Raw genomic sequence first — 17,713 nt, forward strand, 5'->3', positions numbered from 1 at the left:
GATGGGCCGAGGTTCAGAGCACCATCTCTGTGCAGGGCCTCGCGGTCCCATGCACGATGGCCCAACCGCCCACGGTCGGAGCACCGCACCCACCAGGGGGCGCGGCTCCGAACTCTCCTACCTCCCCTTGAACCTTGCCGATCGCCTTTCCTGCCACGGCGCGGCACCAACAATACAGGGTGGGGGCCGGCACGAATCGTGCACAGTGGTCCTTGTGAAACCGCCGCGGCATCGATCCCTGCCGGTCCCTGCCACACACAACTCACCGAGGGCTCACGTCGGCTATCCGTCGCGCTAAATGCTACCCTGGTCTGCGTCGTTGCTTGAGCCGTGTTCTCACACCTCGCGACCCACTCCACACTCGCACGCCGAGGCACCCCCATACACTCAATTACCGCACACTCCTGTGCACACTCTTCTCTTACACACTCAGGTGCACACCACACAGGCGCTCTCCTAACTCTCCTACCTCCCCTTGAACCTTGCCGATCGCCTTTCCCGCCACGGCGCGGCACCAACAATACAGGGTGGGGGCCGGCACGAATCGTGCACAGTGGTCCTTGTGAAACCGCCGCGGCATCGATCCCTGCCGGTCCCTGCCACACACAACTCACCGAGGGCTCATGTCGGCTATCCGTCGCGCTAAACGCTACCCTGGTCTGCGTCGTTGCTTGAGCCGTGTTCTCACACCTCGCGACCCACTCCACACTCGCACGCCGAGGCACCCCCATACACTCAATTACCGCACTCTCCTGTGCACACTCTTCTCTTACACACTCAGGTGCACACCACACAGGCGCAGTCATGCTGTTCGCACACTCCATTGCACACGTTTCCTCCACATACTCCTTTACCGCACACTTTTCTGTTACACACTCCGTAACACAATCGGCCATCGCACACCCTCGCGCACTCCCTGGTGCACACTCTTCCGTTACATACTCCGTAACGTCCACGGGTGTGCACTCCTGGTACACACCCAATAACACGCTCTGGTGTGCACTCCTTTGCAAATTCTCCTGTAACACACTCTCCCGTTACGTACTCCATAACGTCCATGGGTGTGCACTCTCCTGTTGGGTGTGCACCCAATCCTCATAAACTTTTCCTCCATGCACTTTGGTGTGCACTCTTTCGCACACTCTGAAACACACTCTCCTGTTACACACTCATGCTCCAGTGCACATTTCTCTCGCACACGCGCACCAGTCACCCTCATACACCGAACACTGGACCTTCCACGACCGCCCGGGTTTCATCCATGTCCCAAGCACGCCAAAAACCTTTTCCCGCCAAACACACTCCTACTCACCTTGGGGACCTTCTTCTCCAGCAACAGCACCTGCAAACTTTTATTGGGGTTAGCAAGCCCGACATCACGGTGCAAACACAGACTTTGAGTGCAGTCCATTTCCTTCTCCCGTGATTCATTTTCTAACTCTGCCATCTCTTCGGCCCCAATTTCAACTATAATCATTTATTCGATGACCGCCGGCGCCGGCGCGCATAAAAGCTCTTTTACACCCCGAGTCGCGATTTCTATTCCCTCGGTCAATTCAGCCACGCTCTGCTCTACCTCGCTCCCCACACGCTCTTCACATTGCGTTAACTCGTTGCGTCCCAATGCGACCTCTTCGCTCAGCTTGCGCCTTATGTCCTTCCCCATTTCTTTTATTTCTTTCTTCGACGCCACCCTCATTTTTTCCAGTTGATTATTTTGGGCCTCCATTTTGTTTCCAACCCATTTTTCACCTCTTCCAATTCCCGCGTGGATTTGTCCCCCAATTCTTTCATTTGATTACTTTGAGCATCTATTTTGTCTTCCAATTTACCGCCCAATTGCATCCATTTTATGCTCCGTCTTTATCATATAGGCCCTCATTTGTGCCGTAAGTAATTGGAAGTCCCCTGATGTCCTCGGTCCACACTCACAACTCACAACTCCTCGGCTTGGCTTCAGCCACCACATGCGAGGCGCCGCCATTTTCTACCCCTGCTGCCGGCCCTTCTTCTGCTTCCTCCTCTTCTACCAATTCTTCCCGTGGGTCCTGGGTCATTAATTCCTCCTCATCTACCTCATCTTCTACCCCCACCGGCATTCGACCGTCTTGGCTAGCCATGGTTTCGAATTTAATTTGGCTTTTAATACTAAATTTTGGTCGCTCGCAATTTTGGGGCCAATTCGTCCAAAAAAATCTTACAGGGTTCCAAATCCCACTCCCGGACACCAATTGTTACTGCCAATATGTAAAATTGGTGTCCAAAATTTTGTTGAAAAATTTTGTCCCAGGTTCCAAATCCCACTCCTGACTCCAAATGTTACGGTTCTTTGCCGCCCTTCTTCCCCTTACCAAGGGGGGATTAATCCCCTTGTTCTTTCTGGGCTTGGCGGAACCGAGGCTTGACACATCCTTTCCGGACAAATGCAGAGTAGGGTCTCGGGACCAATTCTCGCTCGTACCTAATTCCCTACGCCACCACGGAAGCGAGGAAGCAAGCCTCGAACGAGCCAAGTGTGGTTTGAGTACGCCGAGTGGATTGAGTACCACGTGTTCCGTGCGGTCTTAGTCAGTGGAACCCGATTCGAGCGGTTCTATTCGTACCATGCTTAGCCAATGAAGAAACCACAGGAACGATCAAATGGAAGAAAGGAAGAACACAGGTTTAATTATTCCCACACGTATGTACAATGATCAGGGACGCAGAGACACAGAGCAGCCTTAGTCAATCTTATATTATCCCCTGGATTCGGGCCCGTCACACTCACACAGGGAATTGCAGATGGGTTGATGTTCAGCCAACGCGTCGACGTGGTCATCCAGATACGGCCCCCGTTCGGCTCTCCATGGTCCCAGCACGTCCCGTGAAGACGGCAGCAGGCGATGGCAGGAGCCTCGTAGTGCGTCTCCCGAACAAAGGCAGATGATGAGGTGGCACAGCAAATGCGGGACTTTCAGCGCGGCTGGCGATTACACAGTAGTTCTTACTCGCGCGGCTTAATGCACCGCATATGGATCGGCCACAAACTCAACCGAGCATCACGTATTAATAGCTCGTCTTTTGGCTCATGCGCGTCTGGCTTCGCCCGCGTATCTTGCACAGTTCTCGGACACTCACAACTCCTCTTCCTCGGTCCTCAAAGCTGGTTAGTGCCCACGAGTTCTCCCTGGGCAAGGCCTTCTTCACTGCTGCGTGCGCGCGAGTCCTCCAGTCCTTTCACCAATCCTTTTCACGCGAGTCCTCGTGCAAGTCCTTTGTTCATCAGCTTACCCGCGCTAATCCCTCCGCTTCAGTCCTTTCACCAATCCTTTTCGCGAGCCCTTCTCTCTCATCAGCGATTCCTTTTGAGGGCTTTGTGCAGCGGGTTATATAGCTAAGCCCCCGAACCTTCTGGAACCCTCTCGGACCTTCTCACCCCGCCCTGTGATGCAACAACGCCGCCACCACCTCTGAGCCCTGATTTGCGGCTCGTGATTACCGTCAGCGCTTCTGCTGCTCCGCCTTCGACTCCATCCCGACCCTCCTAGCCTGCCTCGTGTTAATTCGCCCAAAATGAACCAAAGTTAGTGCAAAGAGGCATGAGGCTTAGGGAAGCTGGAAAGTCAGTAGAAGTAGGGCCTATTCTCCTGACTCTACTCAACGCAGAACTAACAATCTAAAAGGACTAAGCTCACAAAAACTAAGACTTAACTACATGATCGTGAGACTAACTATGAGTGGGAAATTTTAACCTATGTTAGACTCACTGTACAAACTCAAAACCGCAACACTATATATATATATACTGTATATAGTTTTTTTTTTAAGAAACAGGAATCAAATTCCTGTGAGGGGCTAAGTATGAAGGAATTCTGACTCAATGCGGGGCTTGAACCACGGACCTCCGTTGAAAGCGCGTCAACAGCCACTGCGCTATTGAGCCAGCCACAATCTCCTCAGAACTTTTCCACACTTAATACTGCGAGCTTTATCATGGCCGATGTCTTACGAGCCTGCTAAGCAGACCCCGAATGTTGGCGTAAGTATATGCATGCGTATGTATGTGTGAATAAGTAGAAATGCACTGAAGAAATGAAATGTGTGAATAAGTAGAATAAGTAGAAATATATATATATAATATACACACTTGCTTCATTACCTGCGCCACCAAAGGTGGATGGAAGTTATGTTTTCGCCCCTGTCTGTCCGTTTGCCTGTCTGTCTGTCTGTCGATGGATGGCCCGCTAGTCGATGGATTTGGACGAAATTTGACAGAGGTATTCTAAAAAGGACGAAATGATTCGATTTTGGTGAAGATCCGGATTTGGATCCGGATAGTATTCGTTTTTTAAAGTAATTCTTCACAATTGGGAGATTGGGCCAAAAACGATGAAAAGCAGGATATCTCAAAAAGTTGTGGATGGATTTGGACGAAACTTGGTGGACCAGTTGTGTGTGTGACAAGGACGAATCAATTAGATTTTGGTGAAGATCTGAATGTGGATTCGGATACGAGTATTATTTACTTTTTAAGTGATTCTTCACCATTGACATAAACTGTTCAGCCTGGTTATATATAGATTTGTCGGGCATCGCTAGCGGGTGAGTGGCTGTAATTTTTGTTTTTCTGGGATTACCCCATGGACCGGTAGCTTTCCTTCCATGGACCGGCAGCAGTCCCCGGCCCAGCGGCTAAAAATCTGTGCTATAGATAGACACTGATGACCCTTTACACCTTTTAGAACTTTAATAACAATAAGACCCTTAATAACGCAAAAGCCCCGAAGGACCCTTTCGACCTTATTGCCCCCCCCTCCGCCCCCCCTAATATCCCAGAACTCGTTACACCTCATGTCTGACGGCCTTCTGCAATAACACTCGAGATTTACCAGTCATAATCAAAAGGCTCCCCATTCGTAAACCACCTCAGTACCAAAGTAAGAGGGTGCAAAATCTTCCTTTTTAAAATTGTATCGCCCTTTTTTCAGATATCTTCATCTTGGTTCGTGGATTAGAAAAAGAAAATCCCACATGAATTAGAAAAAAAAATTCACGTGGTTTAAAAATTATTTTTCACGTGGATTAGAAAAATAAACCCCACATGGATTAGAAAAAGTCCTGCATGGATTAGTAAAATAAATCCCATGTGGATTAGGGAAAAAATCTCACATGGATTGGAAAATAAATCCCACGTTGTTGAGAAAAATAAATCCCATGTGGATTAGAAAAATAAATCCCACGTGAATTAGAAAAAAATCCTACATGGATTAGTAAAATAAATCCCGTGTGGTTTAGAAAAAAGTAACACATGGATTAGAAAAATAAATCCCACGTGGATGAGAAAAAAAACATCCTACGTGAATTACGAAAAACCCACATGGATTAGAAAAATAAATCCCACGTGGATTACAAAAAACACCCCCACGTGAATTAGAAAAAAACCCACGTGAATTGGGAAAAAACCCACGTGGATTAGGAAAAATGTTCCATGTGGATTTGAAAAAAATCCCACGTGGATTAGAAAATAATCCCACGTGGATTACAAAAAACATCCCACGTGAATTAGAAAAAAACCCACGTGGATTAGAAAAAAGTTCCACATGGGTTAGAAAAAAAATCCCACGTGGTTTAAAAAAACTCACATTGATTAGAAATAGTCCTACACGGATTTGTAAAATAAATCCTATGTGCATTAGGAAAAGGTCCCACATGGTTTGAAAAGAAATCCCACGTGGATAAGATAAATAAATTACACGTGAATTAGAAAAAAAATCCCACATGGATTAGTAAAATAAATCCCATGAGGTTTAGGAAAAAAAGTAACACATGGAATCAGAAAAATAAATCCCATGTGGATTAGAAAAAAATCCCACATGGATTAGTAAGATAAATCCCATGTGGTTTCAGAAAAAAGTAACACATGGATTAGAAAAATAAATCCCACGTAGATTATAAAGAAATCCCACATGGATGAGAATAAAAACATTCCACGTGAATTACAAAAAAAACCCACATGGATTCGAAAAAAAATTCCACGTGAATTACAAAAAACATCCCACGTGAATTAGAAAAAAAACCCACGTGGATTAGAAAAGTTCCACGTGGATTAGGAAAAAAATCCCACATGGATTAGAAAAAACCCAATATGGATTAGAAAAAAAATCCCACGTGGATTAAAAAAAACCCACATGGATTAGAAAAAGTCCTACATGGATTAGTAAAATAAATCCCATGTGGATTCGAAAATAAAGTCCCATGTGGATTAGAAAAAAACCCCACGTGGATTAGAAAAAAATGCACGTGGATTAGAGGGAAAAGTCTTCCGTTGAACAGCGGGAAAAGACTCATAATATTATTGAAACGTGCATTTCATACTTTTATTTTTAATCTACTTTCCATCAAAATTCTTCAAGATCTCAAAACATGGAAACCACCTCCCCGAAAAGCACCGACGTAGGTAGGTATATAAATAAGCTTGGCAGGGCATTCCTCCCTCTGATTCCCTGTTTATAAATCTTTCCTTTCCCTCTTCCTCGTAATTCGTGGCCATAAGGAACGAATTTCCCCAAAGTAACAACAAATGAGTTTGGGGAAATTGTTAAATTAGAGAATGGAGTTAAACTGAAAACGACGGCCTGGACAGCATTTGTTCGAGTTCCACGCCAGCATTGTTTATACCAGCAACGATACCCGCTCGACGGGCGGGGATTCAATTGGGAAGCCGAAATGAAAAGGCAAAATATCATAAATTGAAGGCAGAAGTATTTTTTTTAAACGATTCATATAAACATCCGTCAAATCATATCACACGTAAATCATCAAAATCAAAACAGTATCTTTAGAATTTCAATAAAAACCACATCACTGTTCATATCGGTAAATATTATTCCATCGTGTTTCAAATCGTGATATCATCTGTACGCTTTTCTTTTGGGAAAAAATGGAATGATTTTGTACCTCTTCTTCAGCTTAGAACTTCAGGATAGACGTCATTGCTGATAAAAGTTCCTTTTCTCTCTTTGAAGTTCTTGGCAAACATTTTTATATTGTCACTGCTGCCAACGCGACTCATGGCGACATAAAGCTGTCCATGGCTGAAGAAATCTGTCTTTAGGTAGATGCCTACCTTTCCTAATGTCTGACCTTGAGCCTTGTTACTGGTCATTGCAAAGCAGAGTCGGACAGGGAATTGTTTTCGCTGCATCTGGAAGGGGAACAGGTTTTCGGATGGAATGATTGGAATCCTCGGTATGAAGATCTTGTTTCCAGCATGAGGCCCAGGAGCTAGTGTCGCATCGATGAGATTCGGCATCAGGTTGTCCATGCTGTTACGACTCCCATTGCAGTGGCCATTTTTAGGGTCAATGTTTCACAACAGCATGATCGGAGCTCCCTTCTTGAGGCAGAGTTTGTGAGGAGGCATTCCTGATGCGCATATCGAGTTAAGGAATTCTACTGGATATTGGTGTCTGTTCTCTACTTCCATTATCTTGTCGCTGCTCAAGTAGACAGATTCCTTCCCAGGGTATTGCCGCTATACGATCGCATTCACTTCATCAACCGCCTCATTCGTAGGACAGAGGATGGTTCGGCTTCAAAGCCAGTTCCTGTCAGCATGCAAGGTGCTCAGGTTGCTGAATATGATGTCAGTGAGGCTCTTGACGTTTTCTCATTGGGTCAGGTAGTCCTCCTTGACTTGAACTTTAAGCTCGCCGATTTCTGCATCGAAGAGTAGCCTTCCCTCTCCAATTCGCAAAAGTTCATTGGCAAACTCTTCATCTCCACTTCCCGTGTTATGCACCCGCATGTTCTTTGTCAGCCGATGCACCTGGACTTGACTCCAGAGGGAGGCGGACTGCTTCAGGGTTGCAGCAACCGTGTCAGCGTGGCCTCCTCTTCGGATGACAGGCAGGATCTGTCTCCAGTCTCCAGAGAAGATGACGGTGATACCTCCAAAGGACCGATCTGTCTCACGGATATCACGGATTGTCCGGTCCAACGCTTCGATGATACGCCTGTCACACATGGAGACTTCGTCAATGACCAAGAGATGACATTGCTTAATCAATTGCCCTGTACTGTCTCTCTTGGTGATGTTGCACACAGAGTCCTCCTTGATTGATAGTCTTACTTTGCAGTGAGAGTGAAGCGTACGACCATTTGGAAGAAGGGTTGCTGCTATTCCACTCATAGCTGTGGCGAACGCAACTTTCTTCTCAGAGCGAACTTGAGCCAGCAGTATACAGATGAGAAAGGTTATTCCAGAACCTCCAGTAGCATCCAAGCTGAACAACTGACCCTTCTCATTCCTCACCGAGTCGATGACTGCTCCATAGAACAGTTGCTGCTCCTCATTCAGCTTTGGCTGATTCTCAGTGACGTACCCTTCCAGTTCTTGCACATTGTAGTTGGTCTCTTCTTCGATGATTCTCGCCTGCTCAAGTTGCTCCGCAAGGGCCCTGTTCAGTTTAGGAAGCTGGAAGTCTTTCTCCAGATCAAGCCCATGTCGCTGAACAATCATTTAAATCTCCAGTAGGGTGGTATGCACTGCAGCTTCTTTTGGTTCCGGCAGGTTGTGCTTGTGAAGGAGATTTCCAATCAGTATCCCCTTGTGGTGGTTCCAGAAATCTAATGGATTCGCAGGTCGCACGAAGATCAGGATGTGAGCGAAGACCTCACGCAGTGATGGAGGCAGCTTCTTCCATCGCTCGGTCGATTTCGGAGTCATCATCGAGGAGGCCCATCGCAAGGCAGGCAGCTTGGTAGGTGGGACGCTCCACTCCATTGTAGGCTCTCAGGTCTCTGTGGGACTTTGGTCCGGCCACCGTGTGAAGCAACATCCGCATGTAGAAAAGCTCGCTCTGCTTTGCAGTCAGGTTTATGACTGGAATCCTTCCAATCATGTCTGAGCAGGCTTGGTTGGCATCCTCATCACTGCGATTCAGTTTCGTCACATGAGCCCGCTTCTTCCAGGTATTCTGCACCCACCTGAAGTGCTTAAATACATCAGGGTGGGTGATCTTCACTTCAGTATTCTGGTTCAGCTTGAAGATTCTGTGAGCTTTTTTTCGGTGGACCATTGTTGACGATGTCTTGCAGATCTTCTGGTTGGAACAGGATGAGTTGCTCATCTTCCAAGTGGATTGGAAGCTTCTGCACGGGAGGCTTCATCTGCTGGATAGGGAGCTCGTAAAGGCCCCAGTAAGCTGCAGAGGCATTGATGTATCTCGCATCCACAAAGCACTGTATTTCGTCATTGGTGATATATCTTTCTTCTCCATTGGTCAGCTTTATGGTAACACGGTCGCTGCCCTTGGTCACACATTTATATATGTATTTGACACTGGATACTGAGTTCACAACCTCGACGTTTATGTGGGCGTTGTATTTCAAAGACAGCAGCGGGTTGAATGGCACAATCCATTGGTTGTTGATCACGACATCCTGTCCTCGCACCTTCTTCTTGTGTGTCTGACCACCTTGGGCTGGTGAATGGCGCCGATAGATTGGGTACGTAGAGTCCGTCACCATGGTATGCTCTACCAAGCGTTTTGGGAAGTTTTTCTCGCAGTCCCGTTGTGGAGACATGCATGTTGAACTTTGGTTCAGAGCACCGCACGGCCCATGGATGTTGTTGCATGTGATTATATCATGTAGTTTTGGGTTGATATGAGGATCAGGAATCTCGGGTGACACGATGCGATCAATGTCCTTGGGCTCACGTGGCTTGTCTTCATCAGCAAGTATCAGCAGGATGTGGCAGTGTGGGAGTCCACGTTTCTGATCCTCCTTCATGCCGAAGTAGCCCACCACTTCTCCAAGCATTCCGCTCTTCAGATCCGCCATGAGAGATTTAAGCTTGATACTGAAGACGCGTGCAGTTAGGTTAGGCCGGTCGCAGGGCTGCTCTTCTGGGAAAAGTGAATTTCTGATCTCTGGCCACTGTAGGTTGCAGGTAAACGTCACAAACAGATCAGGTTTCCCAAGAGATCGGGCAATGGCCATGGCATCTTGAAAGGCTTCAGTGTACCATCGAGGAGAGCCATAGATGGATGGTGGTCGGTTAGTCTTTGTTCCAGCCTGCATCCCTTCGTGGTGATCTGTAGCATCCATCAGGCCTTGGTACTTGAGTGCACGGATCGTCTTCTGGTTGTTCCTTGCCCACCGAAGTCTTGACGCTTAAGCCTTGGCATACTGATCGCATGCGTACTGCTGAGTAAGTCGTCGACATCTCATGACCTGATTGAAATTTTGATCTCTGATCTGAAGGCGGAACCTTGCGAACTCACTTGGGGATATAGTGCCTCGGCCTTTTGCATGAGGGATGTTGACATGAATCCTTCTTCACCATGCGGGAACATCAGCACATAGTGAAGAGGATCGTAACTCCGGTGCAGCTCCGTGATGGTTTGAAGTCTACCTTCATGCTTATAGAGGATGACGTTCAAATGGTCCACATGCTCGCCGGTTATGAAGATGGATACCTCGCTTGCCTGCGGGAGGTGGTAACGTCGAGCATGCTCACCTGAAGGCCGCTTTCTTGTATCCAGAACCATGGTGATGTTGTTGTCTGCTTCCATCAACTCAAGGGAAGATTTCAGAGACTGGATGTAGGGATTGTTCTGACGCAGCCAGTCTTGGAGAATCTTCAGAATGTCAATATTTCCGTTGAGCTGTTCATTAAATCGCAGTCGGTTTTCCAGTTCGTCACTGTCATGGAACCATATTTGAGTGAACGTTGGATGCGATTGATCACTTTCTGGCTGGAGTGGTCCAATGCGATGGTAGACTTTACCTTGAAGCTTCACCATGGGGCTGAATCCTGGCATGAAGTGCTCCTTGATTCCGATCGATGCCATGGCCAAGGCATTGTTGAACTGGCATATCTTCTCAATAAACTCCTTTCGGTCGAACAGAACTTTGAAATCTTCAGGGTAGGTCTCGAGCAGATTGATTGCAATTTTGCCCTTCTCGCAGCAGAATCCAGGTCGTTCGTCATTCCAGCAGTGGGCCTTGCAGAAGGGGCACTTACGTCCTGTATCATGCAGACTTGGGAGCTTGTGACCTTGCTGCTTTGCTGGATAGTCAGCTTCTTCAACGAGCTGGACATCAAACACTGCTCCAATCCTCCCCTTTTGTGTTAGAGCCACTTTAAGCTGGACTTTCCTAGCGCTCTGGTGTGCAGCTGTGTCACGATCTTGTTCACCAGATCTGTATTCCTCGGACTGGCTCCGAGACTGGTGTGCAGCTGTGTCACGTCCTAGATCACCAGATCTGTATTCCTCGGACTGCCTCCGAGACTGGTGTGCAGCTGTGTTACGTACTTGTTGCTGTCTCCGATGGTCCTCGTCTCGGCGAGCCTTCTTTCTTGCAACAGCTTCCTTGGACGTTTTCGTTGATGAGGCTTTCCGTTTGGTAGGCATTTTACTGGTTTATCTAAAACAGTACCCACCCAGAAACACATACCAGAGAAAACAAATCGTTTTGGCAATGGCCTCTCCAATATTGTACCCGTTTGCGACGTTTGTCACATTGTCTCCAGTACCCGTTTGTGACGACGTTTTCATTGTGACGAAAATATTCGAATTTCACGAATATGTGAATTGTGATTGTGTTTCATTGTGATGTTGGTACAAAATCATTCCATTTTTTTTTCCTAAAGAAAAGTGTACAGTTGATATCACGATTTGAAACACGATGGAATAATATAACAATAAAATAAAATAAAAGGTCTTTAATTAAAAAAATTAATAAAAGGTTTAAAGGAATATTAAAATTTTTAAATTTAAATTTAAATTTAATAAAAGGTTTAAAGGAATAATAAAAGGTCTATGTCCGAGGTAACCGAGTTCGATAGGTGCAGCTGTGCAGCTTTCGGTGCAGCCATTTGTGCAGCACCTGGGAAAACAACATCGTCACAATGAGAACAATGGCATTACAAATGTCAATGTTATGCGGGAGTCCAAACCTGAGAATGCTGGAGACTAAAGCTGAAATTGGGAAAACTAAATAGCCTATTTTACTCCTGGAGATCCCAGGATTACCCACCGAAAATATAATTTCGATCGGTTCAGCAGTTTTTGCAGTACCTTCGAACAGACAGACAGACGGACATTTGGTGAATTATAGTAAGACGTCACAATGAGAACAATGAACGTCATGCAAACGAGAATGTTATGCAGGAGTCAAAACCCGAGAATGCTGGAGACTAAAGCTGAAATTGGGAAAACTAAATAGCCCATTTTACTCCCATGGGTCCCAGGATTACCCACCCAAAATATCTTTGCGATCGGTTCAGCAGTTTTTGCAGTACCTTCAAACGGACAGACAGACAGACATTTGGAGAATTATAGTAAGATGGAGACCGCCATATTGTTAAGCGGTGCCGGCGCTCCGTTCCGTTGGAGTGCTCGCTTGAGCGCTTGGATGAAGCAAGCGGTTTCGTGAGCAATAGCAAGCTGCTTGCTAACGGAACACATCCCGGTGTGTGGTTCCCGTTTTTAAATTTATAAACTGAGAAATCGATCTATTAAAGTAATCCGAGTCGCCCATCGATCGGCGAAATGTCCTCAGGCCATTCATTCGTACGCGGGGAGAGGATCGATATTCTGAGGAAACGCCGAAGCCCGCCATCATGTTTCAACTGCGCTTCCTAACGGGCGCGGTTTCCATGGTGACGAATCTTTCTCCTGGGATTGAGATAAACCCTTTCACGTCATCCAGGAGATTGGAAGGTATTTTGATTATTCTTTTTATTAAACCTGCGTGTAATATGATGAGATAAATACCTACCTGTGTGTAATTTGATTCTACTCTTGTATCCACAGGGAAAAGGCGCGATTTAAAAAATAATCACACACAGTGGCATTGTGATGTCACAGACGGACAACGCCTTATTATCCGAGGGTTCCTCCCGTCAAACTGTCATTTGTTTGAATCCACGATGGAGAACGGACGTTTTTTCGTGACTTCCTTACTCATAATCAATTTCATCCTTTTTTACATCCATTGGTTCTCTCCTCAACACGTGAGTTTTTGTTTGATTTACTTCCCACTTTATTTTACTTCCAAGATACTTCCAACTGATTTACTTTCAATTCCAACAACCAGGAATTGATTGTTTAATAATTACTGTGTCGTCGGAAATTTCGAGTCGGGGAATACGTTTGTAATTTGGACAGGTACCGGCACACAAGGACCTGCCCACTCCGTGTGTTTGAGGAAATGAGAATTCCCGACCTGGTGCTTCCCATGTCGGATCAATCCCGCTCTTGGAAGAGCACGTATGTAACTTGTTCGTGTTCATCATCCTGTTCTGTATCTTTAGAAAAGGGTTCGTCATTGTGTGCCGGTACCTTGGGTCTGCAATTCGCTCCGTGATTGCAGTGACGTCACTATTTCCATGCTAATGCCCTCAGGGCAACTCGGGATATGAAAAGACTGAGACGTCCGAAATGTCCGGAAATGTCTGCGAATCCTCCACCTTGTCTAACGCTGTGTATTTACTGTCTTGGTGTTTATCACACAGAAACAAGGATATGCCGATTACTTTTGGGAAAGCGTATTTAACCTCCTCCCAAACACCTTTCGTCCTCCTCAGGTATGATGACATTCCCCATCAACGTAGTTGCGATGAATCCGAAGATAAGTCGATTAGTTTTGAAACTGCATGGAATTGTCTCCATGGAAACGTGGTTACATTTACTTGGCTTGATCCTGTTCTTTGAGTGGATTCCCTAAATCTTAATCAGATATTAAGAAGAACTAACTCAGGTTATTTAAATCGGATTAATTATTTTAAACTCGAACTTGTCGTTAAAACTTCCACCTTCGGATCCATGATTGAAAACTTTCCACCACGTGACGTGTTTTTTTGTGTTTTGTTTCAGGTCCGTCATGGTTACTGGTTCTCCAGCTTCCACGAAGGTAAGTACCTTGTATTGTTCTTGTTCACCTATGTTGTTCAATCTGCATATTATTAGTATGCAGCTATTTTATCGAGTGAGAACATCCCAGAAATGGGAATCATTCTCCATTGGGATTCCTTGGGTAAATCAATCTTTCTCAAAGATTGAAACAGAGATACATCAGCCTGCTCATCGCATGTTCGTTCGTCATTCATCTCGTAATGGGCCTCCACAACCATCCTCGACCATGTTGTGGAAAAGCGGTCGAGGTCCTTGTGCGAGTGAGATGAAAACGGACTCCACCGAAAGTCCAGGACAACACAAGGTTGAGGATAATGGCCTGGTTGCATGAAGCAACTTTGAGGACAAATTTGAGGGTTTCCTTAACTTTTACCCTGACTTTTCCCTTCAGGAAATCCTAAAGTTGATGGTTGCATATACGAATATCCTTGTGTTCTTCCTTAAAAAAAACACCTCCCCCCCCCCCCTGTCCCTGTCATCGGCTCTTCTCCACCAATTAGAAGCAAGCTTTCAGAAGTCACCTGGGTATTAAATATTGTAAGAGAGGTCATCATGCTCCTTCTTTGGGTTGTCGTTGGTACCATAGAGGTGCCGTGTGTATGGCCCTCCATTGTGAGGTCTTGCTGTGACATTCACCAATCCAATCCCAGGGTACGTGGAGCTCTTTCGCCTTCGTAGGCAGTCCACCTGGGAGGAGGATACTCCCTTAGGTTAAGAAAATGGGTTAAGGAAAGATTTACCTTCAGGTTTCCCTAAGCGAAGCATTTCCTTAAGTTCTGTTGCATAAACATCTTTTAGGAAATCCTAAAGTTAAGGAAATCCTTCGGACCTGCTGAGATGCCAGGCAACCAATCAGATTAGAGATAGGACGCTGTCCGGAAACAAGAACACGTAATGAACATGAGATTTAAAATGACACTTGTTATATGTTGCATGTGGAACACGTGATTTTAAATGACACTTTTTATATGTTGCATTTGGAACACGTGATTTTAATGACTTGTTATATGTTGCATGTGGAACACGTGATTTTAAATGACACTTGTTATATGTTGCATGTGGAAGGAAGATCAGCATAGGCCAAAAGGTCAACATAGGCCAAAGGTCAACAACCATTTCATATTTCTAAAATCCTCAATTTTCATCAGATTGACTTGAAATGTGAATTGGATTTTCATATAACCGAAATGAATTCAACCACCAACTATTTTTGAGATCAGCATAGGCCAAAAGGTCAACATAGGCCAAAGGTCAACCACTTGTTTCCAAATTTCTTAACTCCTCAATTTTCATCCGATTGACTTGAAATTTGAGTGGGATTTTCATATCAGCGAACTGAATTCAACCACCAACTAGTTTGGAGATCAACATAGACCAAAAGGTCAACATAGGCCATAGGTCAACTACTTTTTTTCAAATGCCCAATCTTTTTAGCTCTTTCACGAGCCTCGATCTTGTAGACAAAAAAAAAAAAAAAAAAAAAAGGTCTAAAATCCTCAATTTTCATCAGATTTACTTGAAATTTGAATAGGATTTTCATATCAGCTAATTGGATTCAACCACCAACTATTTTCGAGGTCAACATCGGCCAAATTAGCCAAAATAGCCAAAAGGTCGAATTTCTAAAATTGTCAATTTTCATTCAATTAACTTAAACCTTTAAGACGATTTGCATTTCAGCGAACTGAATTCAACCACTAATTATTTTTGAGGTCAAAAGGATGCTCTACTGAGTGCCATTCTACTTTGTTCTGTTTTGCCAAGTGTCGCTCTATGAGTAATTTTTCATCTGTTTGTCTGTTTGTTTGTTTGTTTGTCTGTGTTTGTTTGTTGGTCCGCACAGAATAAATATGATTTTCTCAGCAACCATTGGTCCGATTGAAAGCAAATTTTCACCATATGTGCTACTCCACCTGTAGAATATTTTTAATGATAATTATGACGTTTTAGGTCACGTGGTACAGGCGCCATCTTGGAAAAACCGAAAAACATTGCATCTCCATATCTCCGAAAGCGTTGCATAGAAAAAATTGAGACATGGCTCATTGTAAAGAACTGTCCATGTGGAATAACATATGTGTCATGGATGCCTCCATTATGACTTCTTAATTCGACAGGTACAAAACTTCATCCGATCAAGATGAAATTTATTGAGCATCATCTAGGGATAAATTGGTGTAGAAAAAAGAATGATGACGTTATCGGTCACGTGCTTCAGGCACCATATTTGTTGTTGTTTTTTACACAAGAACCTTAAAAACCACTGAAAACTCGTCCTGGCGAGGGTCTGCAATCTCTGATTGCTCTTTCTAGTTATATGTTGCATGTGGAACACATGATTTTAAATGACGCTTGCTATTTTCCTGTATGTGGAACACGTGATTTTAAATAACACTTGTTATGTGTTGCATGTGAAACACGAGATTTTGAATGACACGTGTGTTATGTTGCATGAGGATTACATGCTTTCAAATGAATAGAGCCCAAGCTAGTGATTCTTCCCAGTAAATAGTTTCCTGGGAATTCCGACAAAATTGTGGAATTGTTTCGAGATTCCTGCATTTTCCCCATTTTTTTCGGCTTTGGGCTCGGAAAATTTGCCTTTTTCCATCTCTAGTGGCAAGTGTACTTGTGTTTGCCCTCGTGCAAGTGTGCTCTGTGCATCTCCTTTCCCAACCCGAAGGGGAATCTCTTCTACTCCTACTTTATGGCCCTATAAGCCATCCCAATAAGAAATGCATGCAATGGTAAAAGCTCGGTTCATACAAAGTTACATGATGATTGGATGGAAAATGCAACCGTGTATCAAATTTTCTGTCGACTTGGATTGCAGGGTACTTCACGTATCAGGAATAAAATACCTTATTAATCTATCGGTTATCTTGAACCAACCTTCCGAACACATGTTTGTCATCGTCTTTGCCATGTGTGAAACGTGCTGTGATGTTCTCAATAATTTCACCATTGTTTTCATGATATTTGATTCCAAAACAATGCTGTTCGATTGAATAGCAATTTGAAAGAGAAGAGTTCGGTGAAAGTCCATAAATCTTTGGGGTCCCAAACGAATGGCCGTGGAACCACTGGAGTGACCACCGATGATGTGGAGTTGCACTGGGACGGTGTTTGCTTTTTTGGAACGCGTTCATTTCGATCGGAGGGGACGCGTAGTGAACGCAATACTTCCACTTCAGATAGATTTTAACCTTGTGGTCCTTATCTTTACCGCCGTCCAACCGGTGGAGGCCAACTAGTGACGTCTTACTGTCAGTAGGTACTCAGGGCGTGTCGGTGTGGGAAGTTTGCACAAGGAAACAACTGATTGGAAAGGCAGTGCAATGTAATTTTGTTCAGGGTATATTTACACATTGCAGAAGCATTGGGAAGTGTGAATTATTATTATTATTTTTTGTATACAAGATCGAGGCTCGTGAAAGAGCCAACAGTAATCACACAAAAATACAAACGGACACGTAAAACATATAATAAGGGGAGCGGTAGACAAGATGGGGAGAGAGGGGGAAGCACACAAGCACAACATTTGAAAGCAGGGACATCAGGAGATCTGTGGGAGGGAGAGGGCTTGGGGGGAGGAGGCGTGGGAAAGGGGGGGGGAGGGTGGGAGAAGTATAAAACACAAGGACACTGCGAGGACTTCCAGGAAAGAACTCGGTATTTCAAAAACGTGGATCTGGAGTGAATTACCGGGGGTAGAAAAGATCAAGGATTTGGATGGTTGAAATGACAAACAGTGTAAAACAACCTAAACGACTGTTAAAAGGATCATCAAATATCTAAAGCTTGGA

The 17,713-nt window shown here is 45.0% G+C and overlaps 1 protein-coding gene across 1 annotated transcript in view; it reads left to right on the forward strand.

Annotated features, from left to right (window-relative positions):
• The first annotated feature begins 13,875 nt into the window (after positions 1-13,875).
• Positions 13,876-17,713, forward strand: part of LOC137420697 (uncharacterized) — a 29,978-nt gene continuing 26,140 nt past the window's right edge. Inside the window, exons 1-2 of the mRNA XM_078770116.1 lie at positions 13,876-13,905; positions 14,050-14,167. Of these exons, the coding sequence (XP_078626242.1) occupies positions 13,876-13,905; positions 14,050-14,167 (148 nt within the window). The remainder of the gene's footprint in view (positions 13,906-14,049; positions 14,168-17,713) is intronic.

The sequence above is a fragment of the Myxine glutinosa genome, chromosome 1 (genome assembly GCF_964187855.1).
Source record: "Myxine glutinosa chromosome 1, kmMyxGlut1.1, whole genome shotgun sequence".
NCBI classification, from domain to species: Eukaryota; Metazoa; Chordata; class Myxini; order Myxiniformes; family Myxinidae; genus Myxine; species Myxine glutinosa.